Here is a 24004-nt window from a genome sequence, read left to right as displayed (position 1 = left end):
TAATATACTCCTTCCAATCATAAATATAAGAAAAATAAATAAATGTCAGACAAAGAGCATTTTAGCACGTGTCTCATCCTTAAGTTCAGACAGCGTTTTTGTCATACGGATCCACAAGAAATCTGGTTCATTTCGAATCAATCTTCCTCTCAATTTCTTCAAGTTGGAAATTTTTTTCATTTTTACTTTCTGGGTTGCTTCGAAAATCTTGGTTAGTATACTCCTTCATCATCTTTTTCACTTTCTTTCATATATATCATGCTCCTAATTACTTTTTTTTTTAATTTTTTGCATAATTTTAGAGGTTGGAATTGTGATTTGATATCACAAAAAATGGTGAAGGAAACTGCTTACTATGATACATTAGGTGTTAGTGTTGATGCTTCTGCTGCAGATATCAAAAAGGCTTATTATGTTAAGGTAATTAATAATTAATGATTGATTACCCTTTAATTTTGTCATAAATTGAGATTTGAAGATGTGAATATTTGGTTATCTGATAAGTTATAGTGTTAGATTTGGATAACCTTTTAAATGGGTATACTTGGTTAATGAATTGTTAGAAAAGCTATCTTTTCAACACTCACTTTGACATCCACTTTTTTATTGGGTGAAGTTTATGTGGGTCCCCACCACATGAATTCTAGGGACACTGTTTAACATCCACTTTTTCATATGGATGAAATTCGTGTGGGTCTCGCCAGTTTATGTGGGATCCGTTTCCAAAGTTTGGGACCTACATTAATTTCACCGAATAAGAGAGTGAATGTTTGAGTGAGTGTTCCTAACACTCATCAATAACATTTCTATTTGATTATATAGTATGTTTATATTTTATAAGCAATCAGGGTACTTTTGTAAAATATGGCTTCAATTTGTTATCTAAATTTGTACTCATTCTGATATTGCTATTACTACACAATTCATATCATATAACTCAGCTGCTTTGGTTCTTTTAAGATACTATGCTGCCCCTATTTGAATTATTTATCAAGTTTTGAATTCAATAAGCCCTTAAAAAATGGACTCTTGAAGTTGCCTAATGATCTAGTCATGCCTGTAACTGAAAGTTTGCTCACCTCCAGACAATGCTTAACTGGTGACGCAATGCAGGGCTGGCCATAATTATTGATCTAGTCTACTGAGTTAATCTGTCTGTTTTCATTAGTTTCTCCCTTTAATCATGTGAATATGTGATTATTTTTTGCTGGTGAGCTGGGGTTTGGGTGAATTGTAAGTTTAGGTTAAGGAAATGAGAGTTTTCTTCTACTTACTTTTAGATTGGATGTGAATAGATGAATGGCCAATTCAGTCGTTAAAATTGTATGTGTCATACAATTTGGCCCTTGAAAATAACAACATTCTGAAATGATTCCTAAAATTGAAAATCTTCATTTACACTAGTTTTTATTTTGCAATGGGAAATTTAGTCTCTGAACTTATCTTGGATGAACTAATGTGATCAAGAATTTTTAGTTTCCTAGTGATCACTGTAGAATTTCGTTAGTTTCAAGGGCGAAATCGACTGACTTCTATTCACCCAGTATTTAGAAGATTACACTTCTTATTTTTCTTTTTCTAAATATTTGATATAAATTTTAAAAGAATACCTGTAATAGATCTGCAAGAGGTCTGGCTCTCTTTAATTTAGAAGAGTACATTTTTGCTAGTGTCTTAACATTATTTTTTTGTTTTGTCTTATTTCCTCCCTTCTAAGTTCTAACCTTCTTCCATTTTACAGGCAAGAATTGTTCACCCTGATAAAAATCCTGGGGATCCCAAGGCTGCAGAAAATTTTCAGGTATGTACCAAGAGTCCATGTTTTGAGTTCATAATACTAGCCAATATTACTAGATTTTATTAACATAATTATTTACATCTTTCTTATGTTTATATGTTCAGAAACAGTGTTAAATGTAGGGATATCTATCTATACCTTTGGGGTCTCTATGTATTCGGTTTGATTATTTTTTTTTCAATATACTTTTCTAAGTTTGGTATCTATACCAGCTGCTTGGTGAGGCCTACCAGGTTTTAAGCGATCCTGAGAAGCGTGAAGCATATGACAAAAATGGAAAGGCAGGCGTGTCACAGTAAGTTTATAGAACCTTACATGACTGAAAAGTAATTAACTAATAATAGATTGCAAGCAATGAAGCTCCATAAAATGGTGAACCTTATCTAGCTGTTTAATGTCTTTCATCGTTTTTCTCTTTTATCTTTATTATATTCAATTTAATTATTAGACAGATCAAAGCTGGAACCAAAAATATGCAATATTCACGAATACACTCTCTGTATGTTCCTTTCCTGATTGTGTTGGGTGTTAGGGGTGGGTTTAGTTCGCATTGTCTAGAGATTTGGCCTATGTAGCACTTTTAAAGCATGAGTCGTCCTCGCCTTACAAGCTAGTTTTGTAAGGTTGACTTAGGCCCAATATAAATTCTCAGACCTGATATCAGCGTGATGTGAGTCCAGAAAATGGCCTGCTTCTCTGTTGGCGTGTAAAATGCAGGGTACTTTGGAAGGGCCTGCTTCTTTGTTGCCTAAAACAACATTCAATCCTAATGTATCGTTTTTCTCTTCCTTCTTTCTCTCGGTCTGTCAGACTTTCACTCCCTTTTACAGCAGGTGGTTACACTCACCACATGGTCCAGTACAAGAAAGTTCCTAACATAGTGTTTGTTTCAACACAAGTGGTTTCCAACCTCATAAAAATATTTGTTTTTTGTTGTTGGAAGTTAGGAAGTATAACTAACCAAATTTTGGGGAAACTTCATGAAGATAATAGTGTGCATTTGAGCTAGCTCAGCTTTTGTTGTAATCATGATTTTGCGGAGAAATTTTAAAAAAGCAATTCACCTTAAAATCATATATACATATATAACGAGACCTAACTCATCCTTACAAAACCGGCTTGTTCGGTGAGGAGTGCCTCCTCTTTATAAACTCTTCTCAAGAAACCTATCTATCCGATGTGGGACTAAATCCCACCCGAGTGTTGGCTGCTAACAACATACAGAGAAAGTTGTTCAGCTGTTTGCGATAGGAAAAACTATAATTTGACCTTGCTATGCCAGACTTGTGAATACTTTCCATTATGTAGAGCTATGAGCTATCAAACTTTCAGTAGAGGCCAAATACTAATCATACCAAGTAATCTTACTAAATTTCAATTTATATGTCGAGAGAATGAATTACCCCATTTTGTATTGCATCGGAAAAAAATATGACATGCAAGAGGACATGGTGCAGGATAGATTTTGTTTATGAATTTGATGATAATTGTGTTAGTTAGCATATTTATTTTATTATGTTAATATGGTCTCACTAGCTCGACGAGTGGGATTGCCAAAACCCCTTATAATGAATACTTTGGTCATATAGAAAATCAATGTCAATATGGCTCTCAATTAGCAGCAGAGTATGATTGCTCAGTACAATTAGTATTATGCTCTCTTTAGCAACAACATTTTGGCTGAGAGTTATACTAGTTCAATGTTAAGAATGCGCACATACTCTCTTTATAACACATTCTCAAAATGTAAAGCTCACACTAGTATATGTAGATGATATAATCATTGTAGGGAACAAAGAAATTGAAAAGCAGGGTCTAAGAGAAAAGTAAGCATCCTAGTTGAAGATAAAGAACTTGGGAAAGCTGAAATATTTCCTTGGGATAGAGGTTGTTTACTCCAAACAAGCTAGCTTTATCTCCCAAAGGAATTATGTCCTTGACCTTCTGAAGGAGATGGGTACTGATATTGATAGAGACCAAATTTTCCTTAGTCAATTATTGTCAAAGCTCGCAAACGGGAGCCAACTAAAATTTAGTACAACTTACCATTCTCAACCAGATACCAAGTAGAGGTATCAAATAGAGACGGTGAATAGGTTGAGACATCTCTCGAATGTCTTTTGGGGACCATCCTATAAAGTGGCCTCTCTAGACGAGTTGCACTCAATTTTGGTTCAATACCAACTATAAACAGCTCAACCAAAATGACCTCTTTTTCAGGCAATTTATGGTTTAAAGGGAGTAGTTTTACTTCTGAAGTTTAGGAATTAATTAGCAAAAAGGACAACATGCTGTGTTAATTAAAGTAGAATTTGTGAAGGGCTGAGAGCGCGTGAAGACGTAGGCTCGCAAGAAGGGAAGAGAGGTGGAAATCCAGGTACATGATTAGATTTCCTTAAAAACGTTGCTATATAGACCGAGGTCAGAAGAATGAGAAGTTGGCGCCAGGGTTTTATGGCCCTTAGAAGATTTTACTCTGTAGAGTGCATTGAGGGTCAGTCCTATATAGATTACTTCTGCTAACCCACAGTAGAGTGCATCCAGTTTTTCATGTCTGCCTCTGGAGAAGGCTGTTTTGGTGCATCACAACCCCAGTCCCTACCAGATGACTTATCCAAAAATTTGGAACTACAGACCTAGCCACAAGATATACTAGATTTATGTGATAATGACAAGGGTGAAGCAGAGTTGTTGGTCACATGGCAGACCCTACCAACAGCTTTCACTTGTTTTCACCTTGTGTAAAATGCACATGCTTTAGTTGGTAAATTGTCAGTTTTTGGTTACTATTTGCATCATAGCAGTAGGAGTTAGAGGGGTTCATTTTAATGGACATTTTGAAATGAAGTAGAAAAGGGGGAGCCTTGGCGCAACGGTAATGTTGTTGTCACGTGATTGAAAGGTCATGGGTTCAAGTCTTGGAAACAGTCTCTTGTGTAAAAAACAGGGTGAGACTGCGTACAATACACTAAATTGGTGGGACCACTTCCTGGACCCTGCAGATGCGGTAGCTTAAGTTCACTGGTCTGCCTTTTGTTTTTTTTGAAAGGAAGTGGTAGAGTCAAGATTCAAATTCCTCTGGTGTTACCAATTGTATTTTCCATAATTATATGCTTGCAATAAAGAAACTATTTATTACTTTCTGGTATAACTGTCTAACAGCATGTATGAGAATGTCTAAGTAGGTTTATTAATTGTGAACACCGGTTAAATACACCTTTTTTTTTCTTTTTCTTTTCAGAGATGCCATGATGGACCCTACAACTGTATTTGGAATGCTTTTTGGAAGTGAATTTTTCGAAGAATATATTGGAAAACTTGCACTTGCTTCTTTAGCATCTATAGAAGTTGAGGAAGATTCCCTGGAGCCTCAAGTTCGTATGCAGAAAATTCAAGAAAAGATGAAAGTATTCTTTTTTAACCTAATGCTGTAATGCTGTTTTTCGTGGTCCACTTTAATGTTTCCTACTTTGGTATCTAAAGCTGTTTCCTACTGTTTTATCTGTAGGTATGGCAGAAGGAAAGAGAAGAGAAGCTGAAATCGGTTTTGATAGACCGTCTGCAACCATTTGTTGATGGTCGAGAAGAAGAATTTACAACATGGGCAAATTCTGAAGCACGTAATCTTTCAAAAGCTGGTAAATCACTTCCGTTTATTATGCAATTCTATTATTGTATTATTGAATTATGGACAACATTATCAAGAACTGAAATTTTGAAGATTCAACAACTGAAATTTTCATTATCAAGAATATCAATTTATTGTCTGCTGAATTCCCAACCCGTGTGTTTTAATTGGCCATTAAGTAAGACCTTTTTGGGCGCTATTGGAGGTTTCAATACACAAGGGCTGAAATACATCATTTGTTTATTGATGTTGATGCAAGTTTTGTTTACCTGAACTTTGTTATGATGCAACATTTATTTTCTATGTGCTGATAATAAATGGAAATTTTCAAAGAAAGCAGAACTCAAACTTAATCATGTATACTTTAAAGGTTCTTGTTAACTAGTGCCTCCGGGGCACTCTTTAAGCATGCTAAATAAAGTAATGATTCTTTCAAAATTTAAAAGTTTTCAATTTCCAATGCACTGATCACACAAACTTTTATAAAAAATTACTATTTAAGGTCCTTAACTAGTGCCCCGGGGGCACTAGTTAACATTTCCCTACTTTAAATTCTAGCAGAATGCTTTAATATGTTATTTGAATGACATATTTTGAGTCCTACTGAAGGAAAATGTACAACTTTTAATGTGATAAAGTTTAGTCTGTTAAAGTCCTGTTCTGTCTATCAGTAGTTGGATTATTACGATTCTTATTGTGTTGGGAAGAGATTGTAGTAGTTGTTCTACCTCATTTGTGCCAATAATGGATCATGAAACCCAATGTTGAGTGATTGTTATGTACTCTTGGATTACTGAACTCAACCACAAAACCATAACTCGTGGACAACATAACCATACATGTCAATGTATTAACTTTGAAATTATTATTAAATTTTGATCTAATCTCATCGGTGCAGACCAATTATATAGAAGGTCTGTTTTTGGGTGTTCTGTTTTCATTAGTAATCAATATCTTGAAAATAGTAACAAGGAGTTAGCGGTCACAATAGAGTGCCAAAACATAGTCTCATGATATGGCCTCAATCACTTGTGTACTTATTTGGCCAAGACAATTGTTCAAACAGTTCTAATTTGAAGATTTTGTGCAAATGGCATTTGTATGTGGTGTTGCATCTTATTCCCAATTCATATCACGATAGTCCCTAATTCCAATCATATTTAGAAATTGGAACCGAGGACCTCTAATAAAGTGGAAAGCCCAATATGTATTACGTTTATGCTCTAGTTTGAGGGCGAATGTTTGAAATATGTAAATAATGTTATTAGGAAGATAATATATTCTAATCACAGTAATTACAATATTTTGAGATTCTTGTAGTTATTACATTTAGGCTCAGGTTGGGAGGTGAATTTTGGAGGGAAAGGAGAGAGCTTTATTTTCCTTTTCTATTTCTAAATAAGCTATAAAATGTTTCTAAAAATGAATGAAGTATGATTGAATTGTTATAGGAAAATGCTAAACTTTACGAAGAAAATGGAAGACGAAAGCGAAGAATAATATGTGTCTTCTTATTAATTGTTTATGCTCTTTGGTTACAACCCTTCATATATGGTTAGCGCTTAGCGGTTCCCTTATTTACTGTTTGAAGAGATTCTCGCTTTCGTTGGTTATTGTTTCGTAAGAATTAGCATCCTCATTGGTATATGATCATATATCATGCATTCTTTCAAATGTTCAAAATCTCAAATATATATTAAAATATAGACCTAGCCCTCCAAAACCCTCCCAAATCCCCCCTCCCAAGCAGACTAGTGTATGTAACCAGTAGATATGTAATTCTCTTCCTCTCAACAGTTATATTACTCTCTTAAAACAACCTTAGGAAAATTGTTTGTTCACTCGTGGTCCTTTTCTACGCCTTGAATTTTGTTAACATCTTACATTATTTTCAGCTTTTGGAGAGGCCATGCTACATACAATCGGTTATATCTACACACGAAAAGCAGCAAAAGAGCTTGGAAAGGATATTCGGTTTATGAACGTCCCCTTCTTGGCAGAGTGGGTTCGAGACAAAGGACACCGTATAAAGTCACAAGTGACGGCAGCTTCAGGTACGTAGCAGACTATAGTAATTAATCAAGTTGAAATGTTTTCCCAGAGTTGGTTTGGTAGGTTCTAATAGAACTTAACTGCTTCTGTAGGAGCTGTGTCTCTAATTCAAATACAAGAAGAGCTCAAGAAGCTAAATCAAGGAGAAAATAAAGAAGAAAACATAATGAAAGCTCTTGAAGATAAGAAGGATGCCATGATTAATTCCTTATGGAAGATTAATGTCATTGATATTGAATCAACTTTGTCACGTGTTTGTCAAGCAGTAAGTTGCAGTATTTTCTATCCATAGCTTAAATATTAGATTCTTGACTGATATCATATAAATGATATATTCCTTCTACCTTCCTCGTATAGCCTACTTGAAAAATTTCATTTTGCCTTGATTCAAAAACATGGATTTCTCCATTTTTTTAAACCTTGAATTCATGGTTCATGCCATAATTCAAGTATTTATTCTACAAACAACTTGGATCAATGCTCCTTTCTTTTCTCTCAGGAAGCTAACGGTGAACCGAAGCATAATTTAAATATTAGAATATTAATTAGTCAGAATTCAAATGTTTTAAGAAAATACTCTTGTTATTTTTCTCAGGTTCTTAAAGATCCAAGTGTGTCCAAAGATGTTCTGGTGTCTCGGGCCAAAGCATTGAAACAGTTAGGAACGATCTTTCAAGTAAGTGTTTTGTTGAACTCAGTAGTTAATTGCGCCGTGCATCCTTTTGTATCATGTGGTTGCACTTTAACATGAAGCAAAAATTTAGACCTGTTGCATTTTGTTGATATCTATCTAAGAATGCTTCACTTTTCTTCTTAGGGTGCTAAGGATGCTTTTAGGAGAGAAAACAGTCTACGCCAAGAAAATGAGAAGCAGGTGGAAGCTGGTTCCGCATCATAGTCATCTTGTTCAGCTTGCTCAGTATGTCTGTTTATTGAGTTAATCATGTTCTTGTGGCCTCTTGGCTCTGAATGAAATTTGAACCTTATTTCTTCTATTGTAAAGAAAAAAACTGAAGAAAAAAAAAAAAGCTGTTACTTTTAATTGGCATGATATATACTTTCACTTTGACTTGTGAATTGGACACCATAGTCCATTCTTTCTGCAATTAATGACTTGTGTTATTACAAATCAAGTGTCCATCCTAAATTCCTATTTCATTGTCCAGAGGATATGTAGATGGATGGACATTCTTTGTGGATTGGCAGATTTTCATTATTGATTTATTGCTTTTGTTGTGTGTAAGGCTATATTTCAATTTTTTTGGGTCAAGTAGCCTAGTGGCTTGAGTTCACCTTTAAGGTGAATACGTAAGAATTTGGGGCTCGAACCACGACTCATACATATTTGAATATATTGTCCCTATCAGCTGGATAATGCTTCGAGGCTATGTTTCATTTTAATCTTCAAGATAATAATTTTATATTATACTATTTGTTTGGTTAATTCAACCAGTTAAATTGGAAATTAGGTCAGGTTATACTATTGAATGGCTATATTGGCTGTTACATGATTATGTCAATTTACACACATTTGGTTTAGTGGAAGCATGCTAATCAATTTTTTTTAGACAAAAAGACACTTTTTAACCATCTAGAATTCAATTAGAATAGTACAATTTTTTGTTCCATTTTAATAATTTAATGTAATTCAGTTTTATCATCTAAATAAAGTTAATTCTGCTGTATTCATTTCTAAATTATCATATTCTCCAAACACAGATAAGTTGTTAACATCAATATAAAAACTTTTAAGAAAAAAATTAACATGGTGATCAATGATAGATTTTCAAAAATTATAAATTGACCCCTATTTTTTGGAAATTACAAATTTACCCCTCAAAATTTATAAATTGACCGCTTAATTTTTTTGAAATTTACAAATTGACCCCTAAAGTCAATTTTCAAATTTGGTCCTAAAATGATGACAACTAATTTTTTTATTAATCTATCCAAACAATAAGATTTAGAAATGAAGGCAATTTAATGAATCTTTTATATTGCCTAGAATTCTAAATTCATCAAAATTTTCTAATTAACTCGTCCAAATACACTCTAATGTTTAATATATGAAAATTATGTATTATAGGCTATTTAGTTTGTCTTTTACTGTTATCATTTTTGTTAAATTTTAGATAATATTATTTTGTATAAAAAAAAAATAGTAAATATTTTTACTTATAACTTTAGTTGTTATAAAATTAATTTGATCTATTTAAAATGTTTTACCAAAATTTAAGGAAATGGATCGTGTTATTTTCTTTCCTTCAAAAAAAAAAAAAAGGAAATGGATCGTGTAATATCAAAGTATATGCCCAAAAGTAGTTTCCCACAATAATAACTATAAAATTTGAATGAAAGTATTTACTCATCTTGAAAAGAATAATGGAGGGAGAAATTTATTCATACAATAAGATAATGGAGGGTTTAATCAGTATAGAATGTCTGTTAAAATATATTACAATGTATTTAATCATATTCCATCTTATGATACCAAGTAGTGAGGATGCGATTATATGATGCTAGAAAATACTAAAAGGAAGGTAGAAATAAAATTTTGTATACTCGAGTAGTGAGTATCTTTTTTTTTTTTTTTTCAGGTAGTTTAGTGGCTAAAATTCACCTTATAATGTGAATAAGTGGGGTGTCCGGACTTCGAACCCCGGCCCCTGCATATAACAATGCATTGTCCCTGCCAACTGAACTATGCTCACGGGGACAAGAGTAATGAGTATCTAACTCTAATCATATGTTTGGTTGAGAGTCTTGATTTTCTTGCACGTCACTATAATTTGCACAATTCCTGGACATAGCACAACTCCAAATGTACTGTGTTTGATTGTAAAATATTTATAGGATTGAATAAATTTTAGGGCAAGAGACTCGACAAAGAATAATTTTTTTGTCTTTTACTAAATCACAACGCAACTTTTTGTCTTAAATAAGTTGCTAAAATACCAAAATAATTTTTTGTCCTTCAAACATCGTACAAGACAAACCATTATTCAATACTTTAAAAGTTTATGCTGTGTTATTTTATCAAGCACTTACCTTTTAATCGATCAAACACACACTTAGTCAATTATTAATTACTAGGTGTGCAATTAGTGAAATACAATCTTAGAGGCTCCATCACAGTTCTTGTCCAAAATTTGAAAAGATGATGTGTGTTCTACCAATTAGTCCTTGCAAGTTGACCAATCCTATTCTTCAAGAGAGATGGAGGAATCTTCAAATTAAAGATAATGCTTGACTTAAGGGAACTCACAAACATTCTAAAACTAAAAGAAGTAAAAAAGATAAGAATATTTAAAATCTTAAGTGCTCATCTTTATTCTCCACAAATGTCCTTTCATTGTTAATTGGTGCATCCTCTTTGTCGTTAGGGATAATTGGAAGCACTTACAAAGCATAAGTATTATTTTAATGCCAACCTAATATCACTTTGTGTAACATAACCTTTAGACCTATCTTCCTTTAATTCCTGAGCATGCTTTCTTACTTTCCATTTCAGCTAGTAAACTTAGCCTTATGGATGAGATCAAATTCATAATGCCAAATACATTATGATAAAGATTATGATTAATATCATGTCAATCATCTGCTACTTGCAACTAATTGAACTAATCAGTTTCTATTATAAAAAAATAAATTAAAAACTAATTGAAATAATCACACCAATATCATTTTCTCACCCCCTTCCACTTTTTCAAATAAAAAATGTAATATTTTAGTAAAAAAAAAATTGCTCTTCCTTTTGATAAAAATTTATATTTTTTCCTCTTCCTCAACTTACTTTCAAAAGAACATTTTATTTCCCCTAAAGAAAAAGAACATTTTGTTTGATTATCATTTTTGACTTGTTTTTAAATTACTTGTTTCTACAAAAAAAATAAAAAAATACTTGTTTCTTGTTTTAAAATTTGTTTTTAAAATTTGTTTCTTGTTTATAGTTTGTTTTCGCTGTTCTTTTTTTCTTATAAAGTTTTTTCTTTTTATAACCAAAATTTTAGTTAAAGAGAGTACAAGGATACTCAAAACCTATTACAACAAGTCTATATATCAATACATTGAAGACAAGTGAATGGATTAACCCACCAATTTTAGAAAACAAGATTATTACTTTTATATTTCATTTCTTAAATGTTTTACTCATTTACGCATGTTAAAAATAAAATGTCGGCGTCCCTGTGAGCATAGTTCAGTTGGCAGGGACATGCATTGTTATATGCAGGGGCCGGAGTTCGAACCTCGGACATCCCACTTATTCATCTTAAAAAATGTGAATTCTAACCACTAGGCTAATACGATTGTCTTGTTCTTTTGTTTTCAATTGTCCCATTATTCGTAAATTATACCAATATATAATCCTCTCCACAACACATTTTGAGAAGAGCCACAACGATATAACTTTGTAAAATAAGAGATAATTTAAAACATAAACTCAAGTTGTCCCGTGAGCATAGCTCAGTTGGTAAGACAGTGCATTATTATATGTTATGGTCGGGGTTCGAACCCCGGACACCCCACTTATTCACCTTATAAGGTAAATTCTAGCCACTAAGCTATCTGACAAAAAAAAACAAAGTAGGTGATCAGAAATATAATTTATGTCTCGCCCTCTCTCTCATTTTTGTTAGTTTTTTGAACAAGTGTCTTCCAGTAGTAATTAGTTATCACCTGTATGTTACCTATACTTGCAGACTATAACTCTTATACATACTGCAATTATAAATTTCTTTTACAAACAAGAAAGATATTAGTTTATATAGTGTTTAATTTGTTTTGTTTTTTTCTCTTCAGGGGATCGTGTTAAATTTGTTATACATATTTTGTATTTAAACAATTATTTTTTAATCAAATTATACTCGTTGGACCTTTGTATCCCTGATGTTAAATTTCAAGCTCCGTGCCTGCTTCATGTCAATCCACTACTCCATATATTTTCTAACCTAGCTACTATATTGCATGTAAATTATAACATGTTTTTCCTTTTTATTCTTTAACAAAACCCACTACTTCAATTAAAGTTAACAAGGGCTCATCTACAAGACAGTTTTTACGACCCATATTAGAGGGATCCGCTTAAGAATCAAACTTTAACCACTAACAAAGATTTTAATTGAATTAAGAGATTAAAGATTCATGATTTAAATTGTGACAAGGAAGAAAAATACTAATATAACGATTAACAAACGAACATTTGTTATTCACAAAAAAATAAATACTAACAAATTAAGATTTGATTATAATTAAAAAAGATTAAAATGGACAGTAAACGTTTTAAGAAAGCATGTAGGTCTAAACATTGTGTCTTAATTGTTGAATTTTTCTACTAGGGTTTTATCAAAAGGATGGGAGATATGTAAAATTAATAGCTTCATGCAAGTTGCTTTTAAAGCTATTTAGTCCAAAAACAGAAGAAAAAAAATTGTTTTTTTAGATAAGCAAACAGAAAAATTGTTGTCACAAATAAAAGTTTGGTACACTACATAACTTTGATTAGTTAATTATTTGTAAAGCTTATTAGGGTGCAAACAATAATTTCCACTAACCTTTAATTTCAAATATTATCCTAATTAATTTATGTTACATTCCACTAACTTATTAGACTTTAGTGCCCCAACAAAAGCAAAGTGGTCTACATATACCTTTTTTCCATTTGAATAATATTATGCTTTCTTATTATTACAAAATTAAGAAAACTGTCAACTTCAGTTTTGTTGTCAACAAATCTTCCTACTTGGGGAATTTATTTCTCATTGCAATATACATAGGAAACATTAGTTTTGTGAAAGTACATGTAGAAAAATACCAACTAGCACTACTCAACATGGATTTCATGTTTCTCAAGAAATTCACACTTCTCTTCCTCCTCATTTCTGGTTCACTTTTGACAACTTCTTTTGCAGGTTAGTTTTTTTTTTTTAAGGTTTTTTTGCAGCCTTTTATCTTATTGTGTCAGATATATGTTCTTATAGTGTTTCATATATATTAAATTAAGTTTATTATAACACTAATAAAAGTTATTGATATTGTTTAGCTTTGTTTAAGAGTGTAATTATATATGGTAATAATATTAATTTAGATTTGATTCCATGATCTTCTGAAGTGGGAAGCATGTGATCAACTTGATAACTTTTAATCTTTGAAATTAAATTTTTCATGTTGTTCAATTATGTGTATTAGAGATAAAGTATATAAGCTATGAAAATGTTAGATGAAAGAAAAAGTTACCTAGTGTGTGCTTAATACATATGCAGGTCGAGCATCAAATTTCATCAGAATTTCAAATGAAGATGTGAATGCAGTTCATGAGGTAGGAAATTCACTTCATTTGCATGTATTAATTTGCTTTTTATTTATTTATTATTTCAAAAAAAGAATTCTTAAAATTTGGTTTCTTGAACAACATCAATTATATGTTAGATCTTTACGTCTCTCTCTGTGTCATGTTTTGAGCCTTGTACCTAACAATCAAGGGTGCAAAATGCATGAACTTAATTACCACATTTAAGTTATTACAGTACTTTCTTTCTATTTTTAAAAATATTTTATAATCTCCTTAATTTAAAAAAAGAAAGTAAATTTTCCCATCTAAAACTCAACTTGTAAACAAAGGCTAAAGAGCATGGTTTCCAATTTTTTACGTTTATTTTCAAGCACTTATTTATGTATTCATGATTGCTTTATTATTTTGATATAGGTAACAACAAAGATGGCAATGAATGAGGAAGAAGTAAGAAGCATCCATGAGAGGCTTCTTAGGGCTAATACAAAAGATTATGGACGATATGATCCATCGCCAACTTTTTCTAAGCCTCCTTTCAAGCTCATACCAAATTGAATGAACACGTTCAAAAAATGAATCTTGATATAGTTGGAAGTTGGTATGGATAATATAATTACTATAAATAAATAATTAACCCACTGTTTAATTATCTTAGTGTAATATATGCTTCCATATATATTATATAGACATGTATAAATATAAATGCTTAGTCATGTTTTGAAGTCTATAATAATTTTGAGTTATTATAGAAGATGTACGTGTATGCGTGTTTTAAGTTTTAATATCACTAGTACTTATACTATAGCTCTATTTTTTGTTTGATATATTATAGAGATAATACTATATATTTGGGTATTGCATGAAAGGAAATAATTAATGAGATTATAGATGTTATGTTTGAGAGTTTAATTGCTTGTGCTTTCCAAAATTATTTTTCAAATTTGATGAAAGTTCAAGAGATGAGAGAACTTTTGTAACTATCATAATTTCACACTGTTCTTAATTTTTTCATTAGAAAAGTGATGCACCAACTCCAAACTTGCAAGAAAATTTTAAGCAAAACAAACGACTTTAAACTACTTTTCTATTATTAATGGATAGCAACAATTTTTCTAATCTTATTGTTACTAGATAATAATGTAATCCCTTCAATTTAACATCGTAAATCACGAGTTCGGTATGTAACAATGCCTCGTCTTGATCAAAGCTATCACTCCCCTTTAATCCATCTTTTAATGTTACTAGCATGATTTTGGCGCCAAATTTTCAATATTCCTTTAATAAACTTAAGCTTTTCCTTAGGAAATAAGCACCCCAACCAGAAACAACATCAAATCGCTATTGTTCAGACACATATTATTTATACCCTTGAAAAGCTGACCAACTTTTCAGCATATGAAACAATTTTCAGCATACGAAACAGTTTACAAAATCAAATAGTGATCGGAACCATCGAAGCAAGGCTACCTGAAGACAATTCTGCCACTGCAAACACAAGTCTTTTGACATAAAAAATCTATCGAATCGGGTCAGAGAAAACCCATCACCACGAAACCAAGTGAACCTTCTACCACACAGAGGCAAACCATCAACAATGTAAGTTTTTATATTTAAAAATGTTAATCTAATAGAGCCAGATTAAACTAGTTTATTCTTCACCGGATTGGTTCAAATTTTCTGAGATAATGTTCTAAATGTTGAATCAAACCAAACATGTCAGCGGCCCATGGATGGTTTCTCAGGTCTTCTTTTAATTGCACCAATAATAACTTCTTATGATTGGAAATACAATTTTGAACTAATATGTGATGCTAGTGTTTATGATGTTGGTATTGTATTAAGTCAAAGAAAGAATAAAAAATTTCAAGTCACTCACTTTGCAAGAAAGGTTTTAAATGAATCATAAATTAATTATGCTACCACAGGAAAGGAATTTCTTTATATATAGTATTTGCATTAGAATTTTATTTGCAATCATGTCCAACATTTGTGATAATTCTTAAAGATTAGGTAACATATCCAAGAAGAATGAATTGACTTTCCAAAACATTCTTAAAGAAGTGTTTGACTCTCGAGGAATTGACTTTCATATTTTGGTTGTGGTTAATTATGTAACCAAATGGATGGAAGCATTTACTATACCACATAAGACATTCAAATGTACCCTACAAAGTATTTGTTAGAAAATAAAGCATTCAAATTAAATCACAAGTTAATAGAAATATAATGGCTATCTTCAATTCAATGTACCATACAAATTTGCAATCATGGACACAAGGCGAACTCGGAATTGGGAAATAGTTAGGAACTACTTTAAATTACAAAGCAACAAGAGACCACCAAGAATACATTCAACAATGAAAAGACATCAAAACTAATCAAAACAACTAAGTAAAAACCTGCTACCACCAAAAAACAAGACAAGGCTGCTGAGAAATAATAGCAAAAGCTAAGGTACACAAATGCAGGACCTCAAAAATACATGGACTGTAGGAGAAAACTAACCAGAAAGCACATAAGGTCCATGAATTCATTAACATCTGAGAGTAAGGCCTCACACGTACAAATATGTGTTATTAATAGGTGCAATCCAACAGCTGGTAGGAAATAAAACCCCACGAAATTATCACTTATATAGAAGACGTAAAATCAATATCCGAATAATGCTTGATCATTAATTAATTAATTAATTCAAACAAATGAGAGGAGATTTGAAGAATCATAACCGCCGCTAACATTCTACAATCAAAACAGGTTAACTCATAAACTCTTGTTCTGCTACAAACAAACTAAATTGCAAAACCTCCTTTATCTTTTATTTTATTGTTTGTAGTTTCCAAATAAGTAATGCAAATTGCCTAGTTGGAACAACAATTCATGTGAATATGATACTCTACTTATCATTTTATTACTTGGTAAATGATATGATACACTTACCTAAATCGAACAATTACTAATATTTTGTTAAATTACACTCTCCATCAAAACGCAACCTGCGGTCATCACCTCCTACTTTGGCTGATAAAAAACTACCACGCTCTTCCTTCAACCACCAACACCATTTTCCCAACAGGACCATATTAAATTCCTTCAACCGCCTAACCTCCAAACCCCCTTTCTCCTTATTAGAAAAATAGTGTTCCAACTTATCCAAGAAATCCCCCCCCCCGGAAATAAAAAAAAAGTTAAATAAAGATTCGATAGAGGAAATGATACTTGTGAGAGCTTTGAAGAAGGAAAGAAAATAGACTGGAAAAGACAGGCTTCAAAAGAATCAATCGGTAAAAAATGGCTATACGATACAAAATAATTTTATAATATTACTTGATTACAACTATTTTTTAACACACTTTGTTTCTTTTTTTGTGGGTTGTACTTGTACATCGGAAGTGAAATATTTTTTTAATATTTATTTGAACATGTATTATATCTCATAAAAAAAATATATGCAGCTAAATTCAAGGGAGAACTATCAAGATGCTTATGTATAAAAATGTGCTTATATTAAGTGTGTGTAATATATATATATATATATATATATATATATATATATATATATATATATATATATATATATATATATATATTCGAGTTCAAAGGCATTCAGTTTAGTCTAATTCAACACAATTTTTTTATATTGATCAGATCAAATAACCGAACGATTCGGTTCAATCATGCCATTTGACTAGTGGTCCAATGGCTTTATACCTTTACCGAATCGATCACTAGTCCGATTTTTAAAACTATACTCGCATATATTCTAAGGGTGTGTTTGGTTTGCAAAACAGCAAGTACTGGACAGAACAGTACAACACAAGACAGAACAACATAGGACAAATTTTTTATGACATTGAGTAATTTTTTGTTTTATACAATTTTTTATGGACAAAATGTTATTTTGGTATTTTAGACAACTTGTACGTGGGACAAAAAGTTGTGTTGTGGTTTGGTGATGGACAAAAATATGAGTTTTTGTCTTGTCCCTTGCCTCCAGTTTGTCCTGTACCTCAAACAGTTTTACAAATCAAATACTGGACAACTAAAATTGTTATGTCCTATCCTTCATTTTTTAGCAAATCAAACGCCCTAAAAAAATAAACATTAACATACACATTTATAAGTCAAAGTTTCCTTAAAAAAAGGTCAAAGTTATAACGTAATTTTATTTTATTTTTTTTAAGAATAACGTGACTTAGTTAAATGAGATATATTTGAGAAAAAAAATTATCCTACTTTTTAACTAAACCTAATTGTTTGTAAAAAAAAAAAAAACATTCGTGTATTTCTTTCACTCAAAAAATAAAAATCATGTATTTCTTTCAAAAATTAAAAACCGAGTCTATCTTTTTCTTGTTCCACAAGTCAAAGAGAAAAAAATGAACTACTTAACCTAATCGCTCCCTGAAATCAATCTACTTCTCATCCACCCAGACCGTCGTCGATGGCACCACCACCAATGAAAAGGCAGAGAACAAACTCTTTCAAATTGAATTCTTCTTCTTCAGATTTAGATTTACCAGATGATATATGGGAACGTGTGTTCAGATTGCTGAAAAATAACGACGATGATGACCACCGCTATTTGAAGTCTCTATCTGTCGCCTCAAAACACTTCCTCTCCGTCACCAACCGTCACAAATTCTGTCTAACTATCTTGTATCCAACCCTACCTGTCCTCCCTGGCCTATTACAAAGGTTCACCAAACTCACCTCCCTCGACCTCTCGTACTATTATGGTGACCTCGATGCACTTCTTACTCAAATCTCTAGCTTCCCAATGTTCAAACTCACATCGCTCAATCTTTCCAACCAACCCATCCTTCCTGCTAATGGTTTGCGAGCTTTCTCTCAGAACATTACAACTTTGACCTCACTTATTTGTTCCAACCTTAATTCTCTTAATAGCACTGATCTCCATCTCATTGCTGATTGTTTTCCTTTGCTAGAAGAACTCGACCTCGCTTACCCCTCTAAAATCATTAATCACACACATGCTACCTTCTCCACTGGACTAGAGGCTCTTTCATTAGCACTCATCAAACTCCGCAAGGTTAATCTCTCTTATCATGGCTACCTCAACGGCACTTTGCTTTCTCACTTGTTCAAGAACTGCAAGTTTCTCCAAGATGTCATCTTGCTTAGATGTGAACAATTAACCGTCGCAGGCGTTGATCTTGCTCTCCGCCAGAGACCAACATTGACTTCTTTATCCATTACAGGTACTGTTACTACTGGTTTGGAATATCTTACCTCACATTTCATCGACTCCTTGTTGAGTTTGAAGGGATTGACTTCTCTTCTTTTGACGGGATTTCATATCTCAGATCAATTCCTCTCCTCCATTGCAATGGAAAGTCTTCCTTTGAGGAGGCTTGTACTCAGCTATTGCCCCGGATATACTTATTCTGGAATCTCATTTTTGTTATCTAAGTCGAAACGTATCCAACATTTGGATCTTCAATATGCTGATTTTTTGAATGATCATTGTGCTGCTGAGTTGTCTTTGTTTCTTGGTGATCTGCTCTCTATCAACCTTGGTAATTGTCGCTTGCTCACAGTTTCCACTTTCTTTGCTCTCATTACCAACTGTCCTTCACTTACCGAGATCAATATGAATCGCACAAATATCCAGGGAACCACCATACCTAATTCTCTGATGGATCGTCTTGTAAACCCTCAATTCAAGTCTCTCTTTCTGGCTAGCACTTGTTTACAAGATCAAAATATCATCATGTTTGCTGCCCTTTTCCCCAATCTGCAGCAGCTTCATCTCAGTCGTTCCTTTAACATAACCGAAGAAGGTATTCGTCCGCTTTTAGAGAGTTGTCGTAAGATTAGACATTTAAACTTAACCTGTTTAAGTCTTAAGTCACTTGGAACGAACTTCGATCTTCCCGACCTTGAGGTGTTGAACTTGACAAATACAGAAGTGGATGATGAAGCACTCTATATAATCTCAAATAGGTGCCCTGCCCTTTGGCAACTGGTACTGCTAAGATGTGATTATATCACAGACAAGGGAGTCATGCACGTGGTAAACAACTGCACGCAACTCAGAGAGATAAGTTTGAATGGCTGTCCTAATGTGCAAGCTAAAGTTGTTGCCTCCATGGTAGTTTCAAGGCCATCATTGAGAAAGATCCATGTTCCACCCAACTTTCCTTTGAGCGACAGAAATAGGAAACTCTTCTCGCGCCACGGATGTCTAATTGTGAGGTGAAGTGGATTCAAACTATGCAAATGTAAGTTTTTTTTTTTTTAGCTTTACTTCTCAGAGAAATTACCTTTTCCGCTTATTGCTGATCACTCTGTGCGTGATCATGGCTTAACTTGTTGTTGTGAATTCATTTATTGAGAAATTGGGATTGCTTTTATTTATTTTTCTGTTGTTGTTGAGATTTAACTTATTGAGAAATTAATGATGCAAGTAAGATGCTCATCACTCTTCGCATGATAATTGCTTAAGTTATTGTGTAATGCAAGTTTTAACCTGTATTGTCTTTCATTGCTTTGCCTTTAATTACTTTCATCGATTACCATTCTTGTGTCATACATACTCGGATAATTTCTTATAGTGTCATACATACTCGGATGATTTCTTATACTATGACTCGTAAAATGGACATTTGAAATCGCGGACATCATTGTCCGAATTGAACTAATTCATTGACCACTATATTCGGATGATTTCTTTCATTGTTTTAATATTGTTGATATCTATTTTCTATTGCTGTTACAAGACATTTGAAGGGCTGAAGAGGATTGAAGATGGAAATACAACTTTGGTGTATTACAATTTCACAATCAGTGGCTGAGACGGTGAGGTTGGCTAAAATTCTGTGGTCTAGGAATGGAAACCTGACAATTATATTGAAGTCTTTTTCATAGGATGTACTTACCAAACACATCAAGAGCTAGCACGAAGATGTATGTTTTTCGCACATATGAGGGAGTTAATAAATTATTGTACAATGTACATTAACATTAGAAGTGCACATCTCAAGATACATAAAACACTCAAGAGAGTTGTAGAAATGACAATGATTATTCATCATAAAAAATAGGACAAATTGATATCTTCGTAGGCTTTTGACCAATCATCCAAATTAAAAGGGTCGTTTTTTTTTCCTTAGTAAGAACTCTTCCAAATTTGATAAATAGTCTTTTCTATTCAATATCAATGTTTGCAAAACGACTCATCCATGACTTTGAACCAATTTCTCAAATACAATAGTAAATAGCTTCTATTCAACCTCAAAAAGTTTTTGAACAACCAACTCTGTATGCTTTCCTCATTGGTCTACGCAATTTTCCATTCCATGTGCTACTTCAAAATCGCCTGTTGAATTTTCAAGGTAGCTTAAAGCCAAAGTCTTCATACTTCGGCCCGCATTGGTACCTCAAACTTCAACTTGCATAGTTTGACACTAGCCTGTTAGTAGCATTTAATCTCTCAGCGATGACTTGTAACTTCCTTGTTACAGAACTTGGAAATTTCAGACCTTGTTTATCGACGTTGTTTTCCTGATCATTGTGTGATGTTAATGAATTCAAATGAAGAGGCAAAGTGGTCTCCATCAAAACTTTGTGAAGAGTAGTTTGCTAGGGAAATATTGAGAATTCCTCTGTCGAGGCGTGAACTGTTCTCTATGGCCTGCAATTCTTGCAATATTTTCAAGGATGTCTTTAATATTCAATGGGTAAAACATTTGGTTTTATAAAGCACCAAATGAGAGAAAGCAGAGAGACATACCTTGTTTCCCCACCAAAATCAGCCCACATAGTTCTGAAAGAAATGCATAACATATGACATATCACGACTTGACAATATAGTTTAAATGTAACAAAAATCAATCACTAGCAATGATGAAAACATGCAAGATGAAATTTTTAAGGAATCAAACAGCAATGATATAGCATCATTCTTATTACAAAACATCTTCTCATACTCCCCACTCTGCAGTTTAACAACCTCCTCCTTAAACATCCTATCAACCTGATCAATATTCTTTGGAATTATAAGTTCTTGAGCAAAATCAATAATCTTCCTCTTAATATATCATACGGTTGTATTAAGATACACGGTTTTTCAAATATAAAGTATACATTTAGTTGGGTGTTTGTAGTAGATGTGTTCAAAACCGAACCAACTCAATAGAAAAACACAAATTGAACCAACCCAAACTAAAAACCTAAATTTGGTTTGGACGTCTTCGGACCAATTTTTCACCCAGCCACGTGGTTCGGTTTCAGGTTCTTATTTTGCCACCCAACCAAACCGAACCGCGGATTCACTTAATTAGATGTATTGAATTAGTAACTCATCAAACACTCGACTGAACTCAAACACTCTTCACTTCACTCAACCCAAACACTCTACCCTCTATTTTTTCTTATTCTTTTTCCAATTAATTTTATATATGCATTTGCAATTAATTAAAAAAAATAAATCGTATCTCGATCTTCTCTCCAACTCGTCTATCTCTTCTCCATAGTCTCTTTCCCAACGACACTCTCAATCAATCGTCTCTTATACTAGTGAGTTCTTCTCTCAACTCAATCAATCATCTTATGTTTTTTTTAATTAGAATTTTCCTCAAATTCTAGGGTTTCTATTCATGTGTGATTTTCTCCAATTCTAGGGTAAGAAGCGTCGTGAAGTAACCACATTAATGGTATTTGGAGTTAATTTAATGGTATTTGGAGTTAATATATAACATACTTTTTTGGCGGTAGACGGGGTTTGAACTTTGAATCCCGAACATTGTATATATTATGCATTGTCCATACCAACTGACTTAGGCTCATGATATTAATAACACATATTGTTTTGTTTTTTTGAATCAATAACACATATTGTTGATATTCTTTTAAACTAATTACAAATACCATTCACTCAAATTTATATAACTTTTGAACTTTTAGAGTCATAGACATAGTAAAGTAATCGAAGTATTTTTTTTAGAATAATCTAGAGTCTAGACAAAATTGATAATTATGAGTCACCGTCAATTTATAAGTAATTTAAACTGATAATGTAAATAAAATAAATCATAATTTAAATGTTTTATTATCATTAAAACATTAAAATATATTTTTAAATTTTATCGCAATAATATTTAAATATTTAGTTAAAATTTTGGATGGCAAATATTTAGTTTAAATTTTGGTTACAAAGATAAAAAAATAATATTTTAAATTTTAAAGGGCCTATTTTTAAAATTTGTGTATATTATGTGGTTATTTCAAATAGTTAACATGTATTTGTGAGTTTAACTCAGTTAGAAGAGACTTTGTATAAGTTCGATGTTCAAATCCCAGCCACCAAAAAAAATAATTAACCTAATTTTTATTTTTTAAATACCCAAATTTTTAGTGTGGAACTTTGCATTTTTGCATTGTTTGTGTTTTGACCGACGTTTTAGGGCAAAATTCTTGTCTTGTACGAAAGAATATATATCGTAGGCCCTAATTGATGTCAACTAATGATAATATTGGTCTATCTTAAACTTCATAATCAAGGAGCTCTTTAGTTATAATTACGATTGAGATTTGAAGGAAAAAAAAATGGTGTGAGACCTACACTTTCTTCATCTTCATTCTATTTGAAAATACCGTTAGAACTTCTTGAGAAAATGCTGCGAACTTTCAGGATGCTTTGAATACCTTGATTTGATTTGCATAAATACGATAAACCTATCTTTTGATAATATTTTACAAAAGTTTACTTCATATACTTCACTCACGCATTAGAGAAATAAGATGATTTAGAATGATGCAAATGGGAGAAAAATTGCTTAGAATTGTTGCAAAATTCATATATTCCGAAGCGCCTCTATTTATATAGAAAGTCATGTCGCTTAGCGAAGAAACACAACAATTCAAATCATTCTTTTTAAAACGGGTTGCACTTAAACTTAAGTTAAGGTTATGGCCTTATGGGTTTGAAACCTAAAGAAGAAGCATGCGCATATTATTTGCTTTATTTTTTAGTATTTTGCCGATCAAAGAATAAAACTATTTTTTAAAAAATTATCAAAGAATAACAAGTAGTTTTACATTGGCCCACTTTTCAACACAATATTTTTATTTTTTGTTCCCCTATCCAATGTCCTAAGAATACTCTTTAACATTTTCCTTAAAAAAAATTATCATGGGGAGAAATCAAACTTATAACCTTAAGCAAATTATAATGGAGGTGAATTAACTGTTATCTAATGAACATTCATCATCTTAT

The 24004-nt window shown here is 32.4% G+C and overlaps 3 protein-coding genes across 3 annotated transcripts; all 3 read left to right on the top strand.

The window, feature by feature from the left end:
- Positions 1 to 42: 42 nt before the first annotated feature.
- LOC11444531 (chaperone protein dnaJ 10) lies at positions 43 to 8721 on the top strand. Its single transcript, XM_003627702.4, has 10 exons — positions 43 to 211; positions 303 to 420; positions 1742 to 1801; positions 2011 to 2093; positions 5040 to 5205; positions 5307 to 5436; positions 7322 to 7480; positions 7571 to 7743; positions 8074 to 8154; positions 8296 to 8721. The coding sequence occupies exons 2-10, from the start codon at positions 334 to 336 to the stop codon at positions 8374 to 8376; spliced, it is 1020 nt and encodes a 339-aa protein (XP_003627750.1). The 5' UTR covers positions 43 to 211; positions 303 to 333; the 3' UTR covers positions 8377 to 8721.
- Positions 8722 to 13168: 4447 nt separating this feature from the next.
- On the top strand, positions 13169 to 14661 carry LOC11444530 (protein CASPARIAN STRIP INTEGRITY FACTOR 1). The gene is made up of 3 exons (XM_003627701.4): positions 13169 to 13387; positions 13739 to 13794; positions 14182 to 14661. Exons 1-3 carry the CDS (start codon positions 13309 to 13311, stop codon positions 14320 to 14322), a joined length of 276 nt encoding a protein of 91 aa, XP_003627749.1. The 5' UTR covers positions 13169 to 13308; the 3' UTR covers positions 14323 to 14661.
- Positions 14662 to 18068: 3407 nt separating this feature from the next.
- On the top strand, positions 18069 to 20984 carry LOC11444529 (F-box/LRR-repeat protein 2). Its single transcript, XM_003627700.4, has 2 exons — positions 18069 to 20009; positions 20508 to 20984. The coding sequence occupies exon 1, from the start codon at positions 18209 to 18211 to the stop codon at positions 19985 to 19987; it is 1779 nt and encodes a 592-aa protein (XP_003627748.1). The 5' UTR covers positions 18069 to 18208; the 3' UTR covers positions 19988 to 20009; positions 20508 to 20984.
- Positions 20985 to 24004: the final 3020 nt, after the last annotated feature.

This window comes from Medicago truncatula, chromosome 8 (assembly GCF_003473485.1).
Source record: "Medicago truncatula cultivar Jemalong A17 chromosome 8, MtrunA17r5.0-ANR, whole genome shotgun sequence".
NCBI lineage: Eukaryota > Viridiplantae > Streptophyta > Magnoliopsida > Fabales > Fabaceae > Medicago > Medicago truncatula.
The sequence above is the reverse complement of the archived record's forward strand: the minus strand, read 5'-3'. Positions and strand labels throughout refer to the sequence as shown.

What these genes read in the sequence shown, in the direction of transcription:
- LOC11444530 (XM_003627701.4), top strand. Translation starts at nt 13,309, where the DNA reads ATGGATTTCATGTTTCTCAAGAAATTCACACTTCTCTTCCTCCTCATT. An exon ending in TTTGACAACTTCTTTTGCAG is followed by an intron (nt 13,388 to 13,738) that starts GTTAGTTTTTTT and finishes ATACATATGCAG; the next exon opens with GTCGAGCATCAAATTTCATC. An exon ending in ATGTGAATGCAGTTCATGAG is followed by an intron (nt 13,795 to 14,181) that starts GTAGGAAATTCA and finishes ATTTTGATATAG; the next exon opens with GTAACAACAAAGATGGCAAT.
- LOC11444529 (XM_003627700.4), top strand. Translation starts at nt 18,209, where the DNA reads ATGGCACCACCACCAATGAAAAGGCAGAGAACAAACTCTTTCAAATTG.
- LOC11444531 (XM_003627702.4), top strand. Translation starts at nt 334, where the DNA reads ATGGTGAAGGAAACTGCTTACTATGATACATTAGGTGTTAGTGTTGAT. An exon ending in AGGCTGCAGAAAATTTTCAG is followed by an intron (nt 1,802 to 2,010) that starts GTATGTACCAAG and finishes TATCTATACCAG; the next exon opens with CTGCTTGGTGAGGCCTACCA. An exon ending in GGAAAGGCAGGCGTGTCACA is followed by an intron (nt 2,094 to 5,039) that starts GTAAGTTTATAG and finishes TTTTCTTTTCAG; the next exon opens with AGATGCCATGATGGACCCTA.